The sequence below is a fragment of the Toxotes jaculatrix genome, chromosome 15 (assembly GCF_017976425.1).
Source record: "Toxotes jaculatrix isolate fToxJac2 chromosome 15, fToxJac2.pri, whole genome shotgun sequence".
In the NCBI taxonomy this organism is placed as follows: Eukaryota; Metazoa; Chordata; class Actinopteri; family Toxotidae; genus Toxotes; species Toxotes jaculatrix.
This window is the reverse complement of record NC_054408.1, coordinates 1,250,000-1,262,499: the sequence shown is the minus strand read 5'-3', so window position 1 is coordinate 1,262,499 and position 12,500 is coordinate 1,250,000. Positions and strand designations below refer to the sequence as shown.

The 12,500-nt window shown below is 43.6% G+C and overlaps 1 protein-coding gene across 3 annotated transcripts in view; it reads left to right on the top strand.

Annotated features, from left to right (window-relative positions):
* Nucleotides 1–12,500, top strand: part of lrch1 (leucine-rich repeats and calponin homology (CH) domain containing 1) — a 53,184-nt gene that overhangs the window by 25,175 nt on the left and 15,509 nt on the right. For 2 of the 3 annotated variants that reach the window (XM_041056736.1, XM_041056734.1), the window contains exons 5-14: nucleotides 1,602–1,738; nucleotides 1,980–2,110; nucleotides 5,120–5,207; nucleotides 5,801–5,906; nucleotides 7,120–7,235; nucleotides 8,031–8,101; nucleotides 8,266–8,352; nucleotides 8,622–8,699; nucleotides 9,499–9,535; nucleotides 11,849–11,921. In XM_041056736.1, the coding sequence (XP_040912670.1) occupies nucleotides 1,602–1,738; nucleotides 1,980–2,110; nucleotides 5,120–5,207; nucleotides 5,801–5,906; nucleotides 7,120–7,235; nucleotides 8,031–8,101; nucleotides 8,266–8,352; nucleotides 8,622–8,699; nucleotides 9,499–9,535; nucleotides 11,849–11,921 (924 nt within the window). The remainder of the gene's footprint in view (nucleotides 1–1,601; nucleotides 1,739–1,979; nucleotides 2,111–5,119; nucleotides 5,208–5,800; nucleotides 5,907–7,119; nucleotides 7,236–8,030; nucleotides 8,102–8,265; nucleotides 8,353–8,621; nucleotides 8,700–9,498; nucleotides 9,536–11,848; nucleotides 11,922–12,500) is intronic. The other variant, XM_041056735.1, reaches the window with a different exon arrangement.

The following is a 12,500-nucleotide window of genomic DNA, read 5'->3' as shown; positions in this document are numbered from 1 at the left end:
CATGGCGGTGGGTCTTGGATAAAAGACTGATGTCGGTGCTGCTGATCGTCGCTCAGAATGATTCATCCAGCCTCACCCCTGCGCCTCAGCTCGTCCAGCCCGTCTGGATTTAGTGCTGTGTTTTCCTAACGTGGCAGATGCTTGTCCCTCACTGTTATGAGCGTCTCCTGGATGGAGTGATGAGCTTTGATCTGGCTGAACAGCGTGATGCCACAGCGACAGGGAGGCTTGGAACAGGCGGCCTGGACGGCAGCCCTGACAAAGGGAGGGATGTTATTTTTGATTTAATGTTTGTTGAACTTGTGCAGACTGTATTCCAGCGCTGGTGAGCCCCTGAGATAAGACCACCGTGACTGTTTCAGAGGTTTTTAAAGTTCAGGACGGCAGGAGTCTAACGTTAGAGCTTCAGACTCAAATCTGATGGAAAAATGTTGCTCAGAGCCAGAAACATCACAACGGCAGCACGATGCTGTGGTTACAACAATAAGAGCACAAACACTGAGTCGCTTCTCTGTCTTGCTTCACTCCTAAATGCATTATGGACATTATTATTATTATTATTATTATTATTATTTTTTTTTTTTAGCTTAGTTAACACAACTCAGGTTATTTGCTGAGCACAGATTCCAGCTGAAACTCTCACCTGCTGTGAACATCACATTACTACCATCTCCACTGTAAGCACGTTCTGCTGAGTCAGCAGTTAGTGTTTACAGCAGAAACACTCATTCTAAACCGAGCACTTTGGTTTGTCCTCAGTGACCCGACAGCAGGAGTCATTATGTTTTCATATATAATATAATCTAGGATATATTTGTATCCAGTAACCAGAGGAATGCTTCCTGCCGTCTGCTTTCCCTCCATCATGGCTGTTACCACCTACAAGTGGTTTTAATTATGAGAGTCTGTCAGGAAGTGTCTGAAACGATCGCTTTGTCAGAGTTGACGGGCTCCTCCGTGACGCTTCATCTGCGATCTGCAGGATGGTTTCTGTCCACAAACCCAGACTCTGTCTGTCCAGTGTCTGTCTGAGGAGCTGAACGTCGAAGGAATCACACGCAGCACAGTGGAGTTTGTTTACAGCCAGGAATTCCAATCACAGCGAGCTTAACACTGAAGGAAGCACACAGACACAGATTAAAGGAAAACTACACAGAAAATCTGCAACCTACAATTCTTTATCTGATCAATTGATTGGCCAGTCAGTTTCTGTTTAATCGCTCAGTTGATAAAATGTCAGAACACATTAACAATGCACATCACAACAAACACTGAATCACTCGGCTGCTAACAATTACAAACCTCTGAAACTAACAACAACAGCTGCATTGTTCTGTGTGATGGGAAACATGTCGGCGGTTTCAGCCATGTGAATATTTGTGTGTGTGTGTGTGTGTGCGTGTGTGTGTGTGTGTGTGTGTGTGTGTGTGTCTGTGCGTGTGTGTGTGTGTGTGTGTGTGTGTGTGTATGTGCGTGTGTGTGTGTGTGTGTGTGTGTGTGTGTCTGTGCGTGTGTGTGTGTGTGTGTGTGTGCGTGTGTGTGTGTGTATGTGTGTGTGTGTGTGTGTGTGTGCGTGTGTGTGTGTGTGTGTGTTCTTGCAGACCTGGCTGACCTTCCTCTGGTCAAGTTTGACTTCTCCTGTAACAAGGTGTCCACCATCCCAGTGTGTTACAGGAAGATGAAACAGCTCCAGTCACTCCAGTTAGAAAACAACCCACTGCAGAGTCCACCTGCACAGGTACACACACACACGCATTTTCCTATGCCAAATAATAATATATCATCACATAAATCAGGCTGCATCGTCTCTGAGGCTGAGGACAGAAGACACTCGGGGAACGTTGAGAACCAGCTGCAGTAACTTTGGTGGTTCAGTGACTCAGGCTGACGTCTGTGTGAAGACAGGCAGAGACGGCAGAGGAAGAGACAATTGTTTGTCTTTCCCTTGATCCTAATTTAATCTTTCTTTTCCCTTTCAGATCTGTATAAAGGGTAAAGTTCATATATTCAAGTATCTGAGCATCGAGGCTTGTCGCAGTGAGAAGATGCCCGACTCTCTCTACCTGCCTGTCATGGAGCGGCTCAGCCTATCACGGCCCACCACCGGCAGGTCAGTCACTGTGGAAGCTTAAATATCACCCAATGGGAAGAAGCTCTCTGCTGCGTCAGCGCTGCAGTGGTCACCCTGTAGCACTGTCACAGCAATAGTTTGTTTGGTGAAACTTAATGGGAGCAGCGCAGATCACAGTTCTGGCGAATGAAAATAAAAAAACACAGTTTTTCCAGATATTGTCTCTGAGCAGTGAAGAGCTGCTGCTGCAGAGTAAACACACAGTAAACAGGACTTCAGTTACAGGAAGTCGTCTCTAAAACGAGCTCAGCGTGCTGTGGCCTGTGAAGATTTGGCTCATTTATCCTGAAGAAGCTGTTTGTTTGGTTTTTGGAAAGCTGACACAGCATAAAATCCAAACCACCATCCATCATGTTGGTGACATCGTCAGTTCCTGGCTGAAAATAAGCCACAGTTTCCTGTGTTTTTGGGGACTTCCAGGTTATTGGCTCATATTTGCTCTCAGTTAGCTGAGGATCTCCAACATGGCTGCCAGAAGCACGTTACATCACCCCAAAGCCGTTTATTTTGTTTGGTTTTAACAAATCACTGTGTCTGTGGAGGGATAGGAACGGTCTCTGCTGGACCAGGATGGCCGTCTGTGATCTAAGCTCCCTCAGTTTCTCAGTCTGGAGCCAAATCATCCATTAGTCAGCTGAAACAGATCCGTCCTCTGGCTCCCTGCTGGGTCACACTGACAGGCTGTCTGCGATCAGGGTTCACTGCAGTCAGGCCAAAATCCAGCTGTCACTGTGTGAGATATTATTTATGATTGATGGAGGAAAGGAGTCATGAACGGATGGAAGGAATGAGGAGTAAGTAAAGGAATTAAACATGGAACAAATGTAGACATTATGAGAGGAGGAATGAAGGAGGGAATTCAGCAGAATGATCAAAGAAAGAGATGAAGGAAAACAGCTTCAAAGAAAACGTAGGAGCATAAATGGAGGAACAAAGGAACAGTTGTTGGAGCGATTGTAGAATTGGGAGAAGGATGGAAGGAATGCACTGAAACAAGCAAAGGAAAAAGAGGAGGGAATGAACAATCAGTCTAAGACGGAACTAACAAGTGATAACTGAGAAAAAAGGAAAGGAAGAATATAAGAGACAGAATAAAGAAAGAGTGAAAGGAATGAAGATAGAAATGATGGATGAACAATGGCAGGTTGGCTGGACGATTACACTTAAACACCACTGTACGGCTGTTAAATACCGTCAGGTCAAAGGTCAAAGGTCCACTTACAGACTGTTTGAATGGAAAAATCCACAGTTCCACCTGTGAGGTGAAAAACACCTTTTACCAAACTTCATTCTAAATCTGTGAACTTTAAGGATGCAAGATGTAAGATCCGCGGGCTGTTTGCTCTCATACTCCAGGAACTTCATGAAGTAGAAGAGATTAAAAAACAACTTTATAGTGAGGCCCGACGTCTCGATGACCCTGAGGAAGGCAGAAATGTGTTGCTCTCACCATAAAGTTGTTCTTATATGTGGTATAGTATAATGTCAACCTTATGGTGGCGCTGGACGAAGAGTCAGGGGATTGTCAACAGTAAGTAGGTTTCTGCACCAGAGAGGACGACCTGCTGATCATGTCATCACCAAATCACCAAACACTGAAGGAGTGAAAGGCTGAATGAAACATCTCTGAAAGAAAAGACCAAAGTGGAGTCTAGAAAGAAGGTGAGAGACAGAAATAAAGAACAGAACAGAAGAAAAGAAAAGGCTGCTGTAGATTCTCCATCATGCAGCTGAAATGGAGCCTGAGCTCTCAGAGGATGTGAAACTGAAATGTCCGCCCACATAAAACACTCCCAGCACGTGGGCAGGAAAAACGGTTCCTGTTCTCCTGCAGAGCTCGCACTCGTCCTCTACACCTTCTTTTTTTCTCTGGCTGTCTTTGCTCACTCTTCTTCCCTCGCTCTGCGTTACCCCCTCGGTTTAATGGTTGGGTGAGCTGTAGCTGTTCTTCCTGTGCTCTCACTCCGGAGGAAGCTGGGAACAGATTGATGCTATTTTTAAAACTCCATTAAAACAAAGACCTTAAAAGAAAAGCAGATCAGAGCGCGACACGGCGAAGCTCAGTTTACCTTCAGCCGGGACGAAGGACGAGTGTGTGTCTGCAGGTGCCCCGCCAAAATAAAACAACAGCTATCTGAGCTACAGATCATCTCATCACGTTACGTCACGTTTAGCTTTGCACTTCATTACATGTGTGTTATTTAATATGTACTTGATCATTACCAGTGTACAATGATCACTCACATGACAGGGAGGTCAGGGGTCAGAGGTCATGGAGGGACAGCATAATGAGGATGTTATGTTTAATGTTTTTCTGATTGTGCGTCTGTCCCATTCTCATGCACGTGATATCTCAGGAACACCTGGAGGGGGTTTCTTCAAAGGTTGCACAGATGTTCACGTAGACCTTTGACCTTTGACCTTTAGAGGTCAAGGTCACTATGACCTCACTATGATAAAATACATTTATTACCTTTTCTTAAATTTCTTCAAAGTCTGCACTGCACACATGAGTCTGGACAGGCGAGGATGCAAACCGACAGCTGACCACGAGGCGGGACTTTCAGCTGGTCATAAGACAGACTGGAGTGTGAGTGGTGTAGTTTATCATGAGGCAGCTCTGTGACTGGAGATCAAGAAGAAGCTCATTCAATTCAAAACACAGGCAAGAATAAACTGGGTTTTTAAACATGGCACAAAAGGAAAGCAGAGCCTTTGTGCTCAGCTGAGAGTGGCATCTGGTATCAGACACAGTGTAAACATTATGTAAACAATAAACAGTCAACAATTAAAAAGAGCAGCTCTGAGCAGGAAATCAGGATTTACAGAGCAGTGTGAACACAGCCTGACGGGGGGGGGCAGAGAGAGGAGACTGCTCTCTCTCTCTCTCTCTCTTTCACTGTGGCTCACTCGCTCTCTACATCACTCACAGACACACACCCCTCCTGTGTGTGTGTCAGGTGTGTGACCTGTGTTGTGTGTCTGCAGTGTGGAGGACATGGAGCAGCAGAAGAAGCAGGACAGCGACTCAGGAGTCGGCAGCGACAACGGAGACAAGCGACTGTCTGCTACTGAGGTACTGAGACCGTGTGTATGTGTCTGTGTGCACGTGCGTGTGTAACAGTGTGTCTGTGTGTGAGACTTTTGTGTGTCTTTATATTTGTATAAATGTCTGTTGTCGCACTGTTATGGACTTCTGCACAGTGTGAATGTGTTTCAGTCGTTTACTTGTTAAAGCGATTTGGATTTTATTCTGAACAGTTGTAGAGCGAACTGTCACTGACCTTCACAAAACTGTCAGAGCATTGTTAACAGAACAGAGCAGAATAATCTGCAGAGCAGAAATTCTCTTATTTTTATGTAAAATGATGCAGAAAGAATTATTTAACGCTTCCTGGAGTTTTGAGGCTGAAAAACGATTTGATGGCAGATTTATTTTCTTTTTTTTAAATAAATGTGACAGAGCTGAGCTAATCTGATAATCATCAATTAATTATTTTAATCATTTGACTTTTCATCTAAAGTGATATTTTTAAACTTTTTATTTTGGCGATTTTACCTGATAAATAACTCAAGACGATTAATTAATTATCATTGTTGATCACTGATTTCCTGTTGATTGAGTAATTGATTAGCTGTTTCAGCTTTAATGCTGCTTGTTTGTTTCAGCCGTCAGATGAAGACAGTCTGAGTCTCAATGTGCCGATGAGCCACATCACAGAGGAGGAGGGAATCAGCAAAGACGACTCCAGTGAACACATCAGCTCCCTGACAGGTAACACACACACACACACACAGCTTCGGACTGATGTTCTCTGCAGTATACAAACAGAACAGTGGTGAAGTAAAGTGTCATGATAAGGAGGAAGATGGGTTTCTGTCTGCTCTCAGGCTGCATCACTGAGGACAGACGTTTCCTCCTTCTCTGCTTCATTCACATCAGTTTCATCATTTAATGTTAACGAGCGGATTCTGTGTCTTGTCTTACAAAGTCTGCTGACGACAGGACGTTCACCTGGAAGTCCTGTTTAATTCTTATCTCGTGTTGTGTGTAAAACACTGTGCTGGATATTTATTTATTCATCCACAGAGTTGACATGAAAGAAACGTGAAAATCAGAAGAGAGACTGTTGGCTGTATGAGGGTTTTATTTTTAAACTTGTTCTAACCCGGTCACACGACGAAGGGAAAATAGTTTTTATAGACTGAGAAGAATAAAAGTGGCTCTTTCACATTGGTTCATGGTTTAAAGTGACTGAACTCACTGGAAGTGAACAGGGATCTTATTCAGACACGTGAACAGAGAGGCTGCGTTGTCTGAAAGACGCTTTATTGTAACTCTGCTTCTCTAGCAACTACACACTGTCAGTTGTGTGTCTGCAGTGTGTCTGTGAGGATCTGGGCTGCTGAACTCTATTAGAGAACAGCAGCAGCTCCCCTGACACACAGTTTAAATAGACTTCAATCAAACTCAATCAGGTCAGAGCTGATGGAGGGTCACGTTTACTGAGCTGAGCTGAGTGGAAGGGGGGCTGTCTATCTATCTGTCTGTCTAATCGTGTAGGTAGAGTTTGTCAGCCTTAAAAATAAATAAATGAATACAAATAAAAAAACCCTCAAACCTAAATGTCAGGTTCTAAATTCCATCAAAAAACAAAAAAGAGCCGATGTCCCGTCTGACCTTCAGGATAACTTTATTCATTTTGTTTATTTTAACAAATCAGTCATTTCTCTCGGTCAGTCCTCAGTCCAGTCCCGGTGTCACGAATCATTCCCAGTGTCCCAAACGTTCAGAGAGGAGAGGAGACAGGAGACAGACAGGAGAGGAGACAGGAGACAGACAGAGAATAACAGAAAGAGCCAGAGTTTCCTGTGAGCTCTGAGTTTGCTCAGAGGCTGAACTGAACACAAACACAGCCAACATCTATCTGAACACACTGTGAGACTTTAACACTCCACGTTCACACCTCATGTTTCCTCCATTTCAGCAGACCCAAACTCCGATTCGGTCCGTCTGATTGAGGAGAGCCCTACGGAAGCCCTGAAGGAGCAGTTCAGCTACCGAGACTCTGCTCTCAGCACTCGCTTTATGAACTACATCAAGGCAAGAACATGTTGCCTGAGTGTTTCAGTCAGGTTATTATTAGAGGTGGATGCAGTAAATGCTTCAGGTCATGAATAATGCGACGCACAGTGTGTCATTATTCATGAGCCTGTGGCCTAAACTGCCACTGCATGTTAATGTGAGTTTAAATTACTGTTGAAAGTTTTGTGTGTGTTGATTTGTCATGAAAGTTCAGCAGTTAGAGAGACAGTCCCGTTATAGAGGCTTACGTCACCCTGAGGCTGTGTCACTGTGGAGACTCAGCCGTGACCAAATAAGGACTAAACACAAAACAAGTGGTCAGCACGAAGAGCTGAGGAGCTTGCTGATGTGGATTCACTCCGTAGAGCTGGGATTTAAAACTCTGCACTTTCATTATTCACACCAAAATGTTTCAGTCATTTAAGCTGAAGCCCCAAAAAACCCCACATCTTTACATTCAAGTGACAAAGTTGTGTGGAGGCTGCAGATATTAGTCCCGTCTGCTGCCGAGGACGTAGTGTGACGTTATCTAGAGCCACAAATGGGACAGCCAGACGTTAACACAGGAAATCACCGTTTATCACCAAAAGATATTGTAGATGAATCTGATGATTATTTTCTCCATAAATCAAGATATGAAGGAGAGCTGAAGGTGGACGGAGCAGAACGTCCTTACAGTGTCCTTATTGTTGTGTTTGTTTATGGGGGCATAGTGGTAATGTCTCTGAATTTCAGCCAATGGCTGAGCGAGTCTGTGGATCATGTGACAGCTGCAGCTGGTGCTGATGAGTGTGTGTGTGTGTGTGTGTGCAGGGTCGGACAGCAGCAGACTTTGACGAGCCGCTCAGGATAGAAGAAGACTCACACTGGCAAACAGAGCAAACGTAAGTTGGTCTGTTTATCGCCGTGCGTCTGCGTTGGCTTATCGCTGTTTACTGTTTGTATTTACTGTTTGTATTTTCCGTTGTATCAGTCTGTTGATTTCAGCTGATTCGTTTTATACAAATGTGCCTACATTTACTTTTTACTTCTGTCTGTGTGGTCACAGGTCAAAGGTCACAAGGGGCACAGAGCTCCACATTGACATGATCAACCAGCTGAAAGAGGCTGTGGAGCTGCTGCAAGACCCCAGCAGGTGAGAGGTTCACCTGGAGCTGGGTGTTGTTCCCTCATCATACATGTCTCTGCTGTCTGACAGTGCAGGCCCATGTTAGTGATCTACAGCGTGAAAATAACCTGAGGTCCCTGACAGAGCGCTGCAGGGTTTCTTTAGCACTCAGAGCTCAGACCTCCAGCAGAGATGCACACCTGACTCTCAGCTTAAGGCCAAACTTTACTGCACATTTAATCAAATTCTGACAAACAGAACAGTTGATTTAATAGTGCAGTTCTTTTGTGTGTCAGAGTGTCCACAGAGCAGGACGATCTGTCCGGAGTCCAACTCTACCCGGTGGAGATGGTCACAGTGGAGGAGTCTCTCAAGTAAGACTGTGTGTGTGTGTGTGTGTGTGTGTGTGTGTGTGTGTGTGTGTGTGTGTGTGTGTGTGTGTGTGTGTGTGTGTGTGTGTGTGTGTGTGTGTGGTTTACCACATGTTGACTGAATTTTTGCTATGGCCATTGAAAATACTTGTTTCTCATTGTTGAAGATGAAGTTTCTGTTTAGCGGAGCTTAGACACCTCTGTCAGTCAGTGCTCACAGTAAAATAAAGCTGAGTGTAACCATAGCAACAGTAGTGATGCTTCACGTCAGCCCGAAAATAATGTACCTAAAATAAAAAGGGTACTGGTCTCCTTTGAAAGGAAACTTTCCATTTTACTTTCAGTTTTACCTTTAACCAAAAAGTCAGAATGAAGCAGAACAGATACTGAAGCAAAGACAGAGCTTTCTTTTTGCCTTGGCTGTTTGTAGAGACATAGACAAGGTCCCTTTGTGTGGAAAACACTTTTGAGCCACAAGTCTGAAGCAATTCTTTGTCAACAGCTGTTGCAGTGGTGTGGGGATCCAGAACGCTTTGCACAGATAGAATCAGGAGACTTTGAGCTTTTAAACAATGTAGAATTTGTAGAGGTTGTGTGAAGACTGAGTCCGGTACAGACCAAAACATAACTGAAGGAGTGCTGCCAAGGCCAAAGGGTGGGTCAGTGTATTTCAAAAGCTTAAACTGCAGAGGAGTTATAGAAATAAAAGCAACTTGAGTTGTGGCTGTTTTTGCATGTAGACTGAAGGTCAGTGTGGAAGGTGATTATATTCTTTTTTTTTCCGTCCTCTCTTTCTCCTCAGTGGGCAGGACAGTGATGACGGCGCCACCACACCAAAGGTACAGTGTGCAGAACCTTACAACTTAACTTTGAATGAAAACATAGCACAGAATAGCAGCTTGTCGTCAGCATACATGATGATAGTTGACTCCTAATCGTAATGAGACAGTGAAAAACAGTCAGTCAGAGAATGAGATGTATTTTTACCTGGAGAGACTGAGTTTGGTGTAAACTTCACTTTCTAGATTTATAAAAATGTAAATCAAAAATTAGAAAATTTCTTAGTTTTCTTGAGACACATTTTTTGGGAGTTTGTCATATTTGACACATCTACGCCTGGAACGTTAAACAACAGCACTCGTCTTTCACCTGTAAATAAAAAAAGACAAATGCCCGTCGCAGTTTTAGCAGAGTCCAAACTGATCCTCAGTCTGTCACATGTTCTGGTTCAACAGTCAGCAAACACAAATCTATTCAACATATAAAACAGCATCTGCAGCCATTACTGTTTGTTACTGCGTCTTTTCTTAGTACCACTGGGGGCCATCCATGCACTGAGTTAATCTAGTAGCTGTAGTAAACTTAGTAGTTTACTTCAGTAATAGACTTGCATACGAGTAAGTCCTAAAATATTTTGTCTTTGTCCTTGGAAATAAAATGTAAAGCCTGTAGTGTGTAAGTCATAGAAGGTATTTAAACATTTGATGCGTTCTGTAGCAGCACATGGAGGAAGGTGGCTATGAGTTCCAGAAGAAGAGACAGATGATTCTAGAGAAGGCCAGGTTTGAGGCCCAGCTTGCATGCCGGGAGTATGAATGGCATATGTCAATCAAGGTAAACATACTGTAGCACCGAACCACTGGATGCAGGCTGTGTCCCGCCCCTCAGCTGTCCTCAGTCGTGTCTCCCAGTAAACCGACAGTCTGTTACCTGTGTGTCTGTTTGCTGTGAGTTGCATATTATCTGGTGAATAAACCACGCAGAGCTTTCACATGTGTCACATCTCATCCGGCAGCAGCGGCTTACACATGTGAACAGAGTGGGGCGATGTTTCATTACTGCTGAACGTCAGTCCACATCTTTCACCAGTGACTCGAAGGTTCTTGAGCGATGACCGATTTGCTTGAAGTCAGTTTGGATAAACTGGTGTCTGGTGAACTGGCAGATTCCTGTCTTGCATGTTGGTGTGTAAAGAGTTCATCTGCAGAAGTGGCTGATACGTGTTGTCAGTCTGTGTCTGTGATTAGATCAGTTTTCTGAACACCACTGAGTTAATGACAGTTGTGAACTTTTGCTGTTTTATATTTTCTTGTCTCTTGTATTCATGTGTTTCAATGCAGATACTTCAGATTTACTTTCAGGAACTTTAGGCTAAGCTATGCTAATTCCTACAGCTCCGAATGTAGCTCACAGTCAATAGATTTGATCCTCTCATTAAATGTTTGGAATGAAAGCTAATTAACTTTTTCGCTGCCAGTAAACATCACAGCTCATCGCCCTCAGGTCCATGATCTCAGTCAGAGTTTCAGTCAGTACGGCCATAAACAGCTCATCAGCTCAGAGTGGAAAAGATTTCAGGAAAAACCTCAATCAACTTAAATGAATCTTTTTTATTTGATTAATCAATTTTCTACTGCTCTGGATTCAGGTTGTGTTATCTACTACTGGAGAGTCCTGAAAAAATGTGATGTAATAATAAATACCTCTTGACCATATGGTCTTTACTAGTTATCTATCGATCTGTCAGATCAGTGTGAGCCACACCACCTCCAGATATGGTCTTAACAATCCAGTTTCATTCTGCTTGCAGTGCATTCACATCAGCGTTGACATGAGTTTTTCCAGACCCAGATACGAAGCCCAGATACGGATCAGATGTTAATACCAGGTGGAAATGGCGTCCTGAACGGTGGAAGACAAAAGAGGATTTTCCCTCAGGATCATTTTTAGATTGACTTGGAAGCCACAGTCTTTGCAGAAATCTATACCACTTAAAGTGTGTTAGATTGGAGGCGTCCAGAGTGTAACCGTCTCTTAAAGAGAGCTCACACTGAATCAGTCCAGTCTCGCTCTGTCACTGTTGGTTATATAAGCTGAATGCTGGTTAAAGGCGAGAGGGAGGGATGGAGAGGAGTTCTCTTCTTTCATCCAGTTTGCTGGTTAAACTTAGGTCACTGAACACCACAGGAGTGTGTGTGTTTCTGTGTAATTTATATCTCTGTGGAGTCATTTGTGAGTCTGTGTGTTTTTGCAAACTGCTCCACATGAAGCACTGGACAGAAAATATCCAGCATCTGTTCAGTGAATTGTACTCTCATCGTTTATTAATGAAACTGTTTACTTACCACATTGATTCTGTTTGTGTTGCACAGCGAGGAGACAGATCTCCAGCCAGCGGATCCCCTTCCTATTCCAACCCTCCGTTTGGACTGAAGCCCCGATCAGGTGAGTTGGATGTGGACTAAGAGGGTTTTTCGGGTGCCTGGTTAATATGCAGGTGTTTCTGAGCAGTGTAAAATGGTGCTCATCACATCGTGCTGATGTGCTGTACTTTCTGGGGCATGCTCAAACATTATACCTATTTGCTTCAGGTTTTCCAAAGAACGTTCAGTACCATGGGTGTATAGTAGTGTAGGTAACACCACATTTTAACTGTCCTGTGTTTTCCATCTAATTTCCTGGAAACTTTCCTTATTATTTCTTAAATATTAGTTGGTATTTATCTGATAATTACTTGTATATTTAAAAGAAAGGCCTGCACAGTTTGGTACTAACACTAAGAGAAATGGACAAAGTGTTAATTGCTGCAGTTTTTAATTACATGCTCATAAAATAGTTCATAAACAGACGTCAGTATCCACCAGAGTTTCCTAAGAAGACTAAGACTAAGACTGAAGACAAAGACTAAGTAATAAGCTGTTACCTGGGGACATGTGTCTGCAGTACGCTAATATGGGCCTGGCTGTTTTATTGGTGTAGCTGTGGTTTGCATTGATATGAGTGGAGATTAACGTTCTCCCTGAG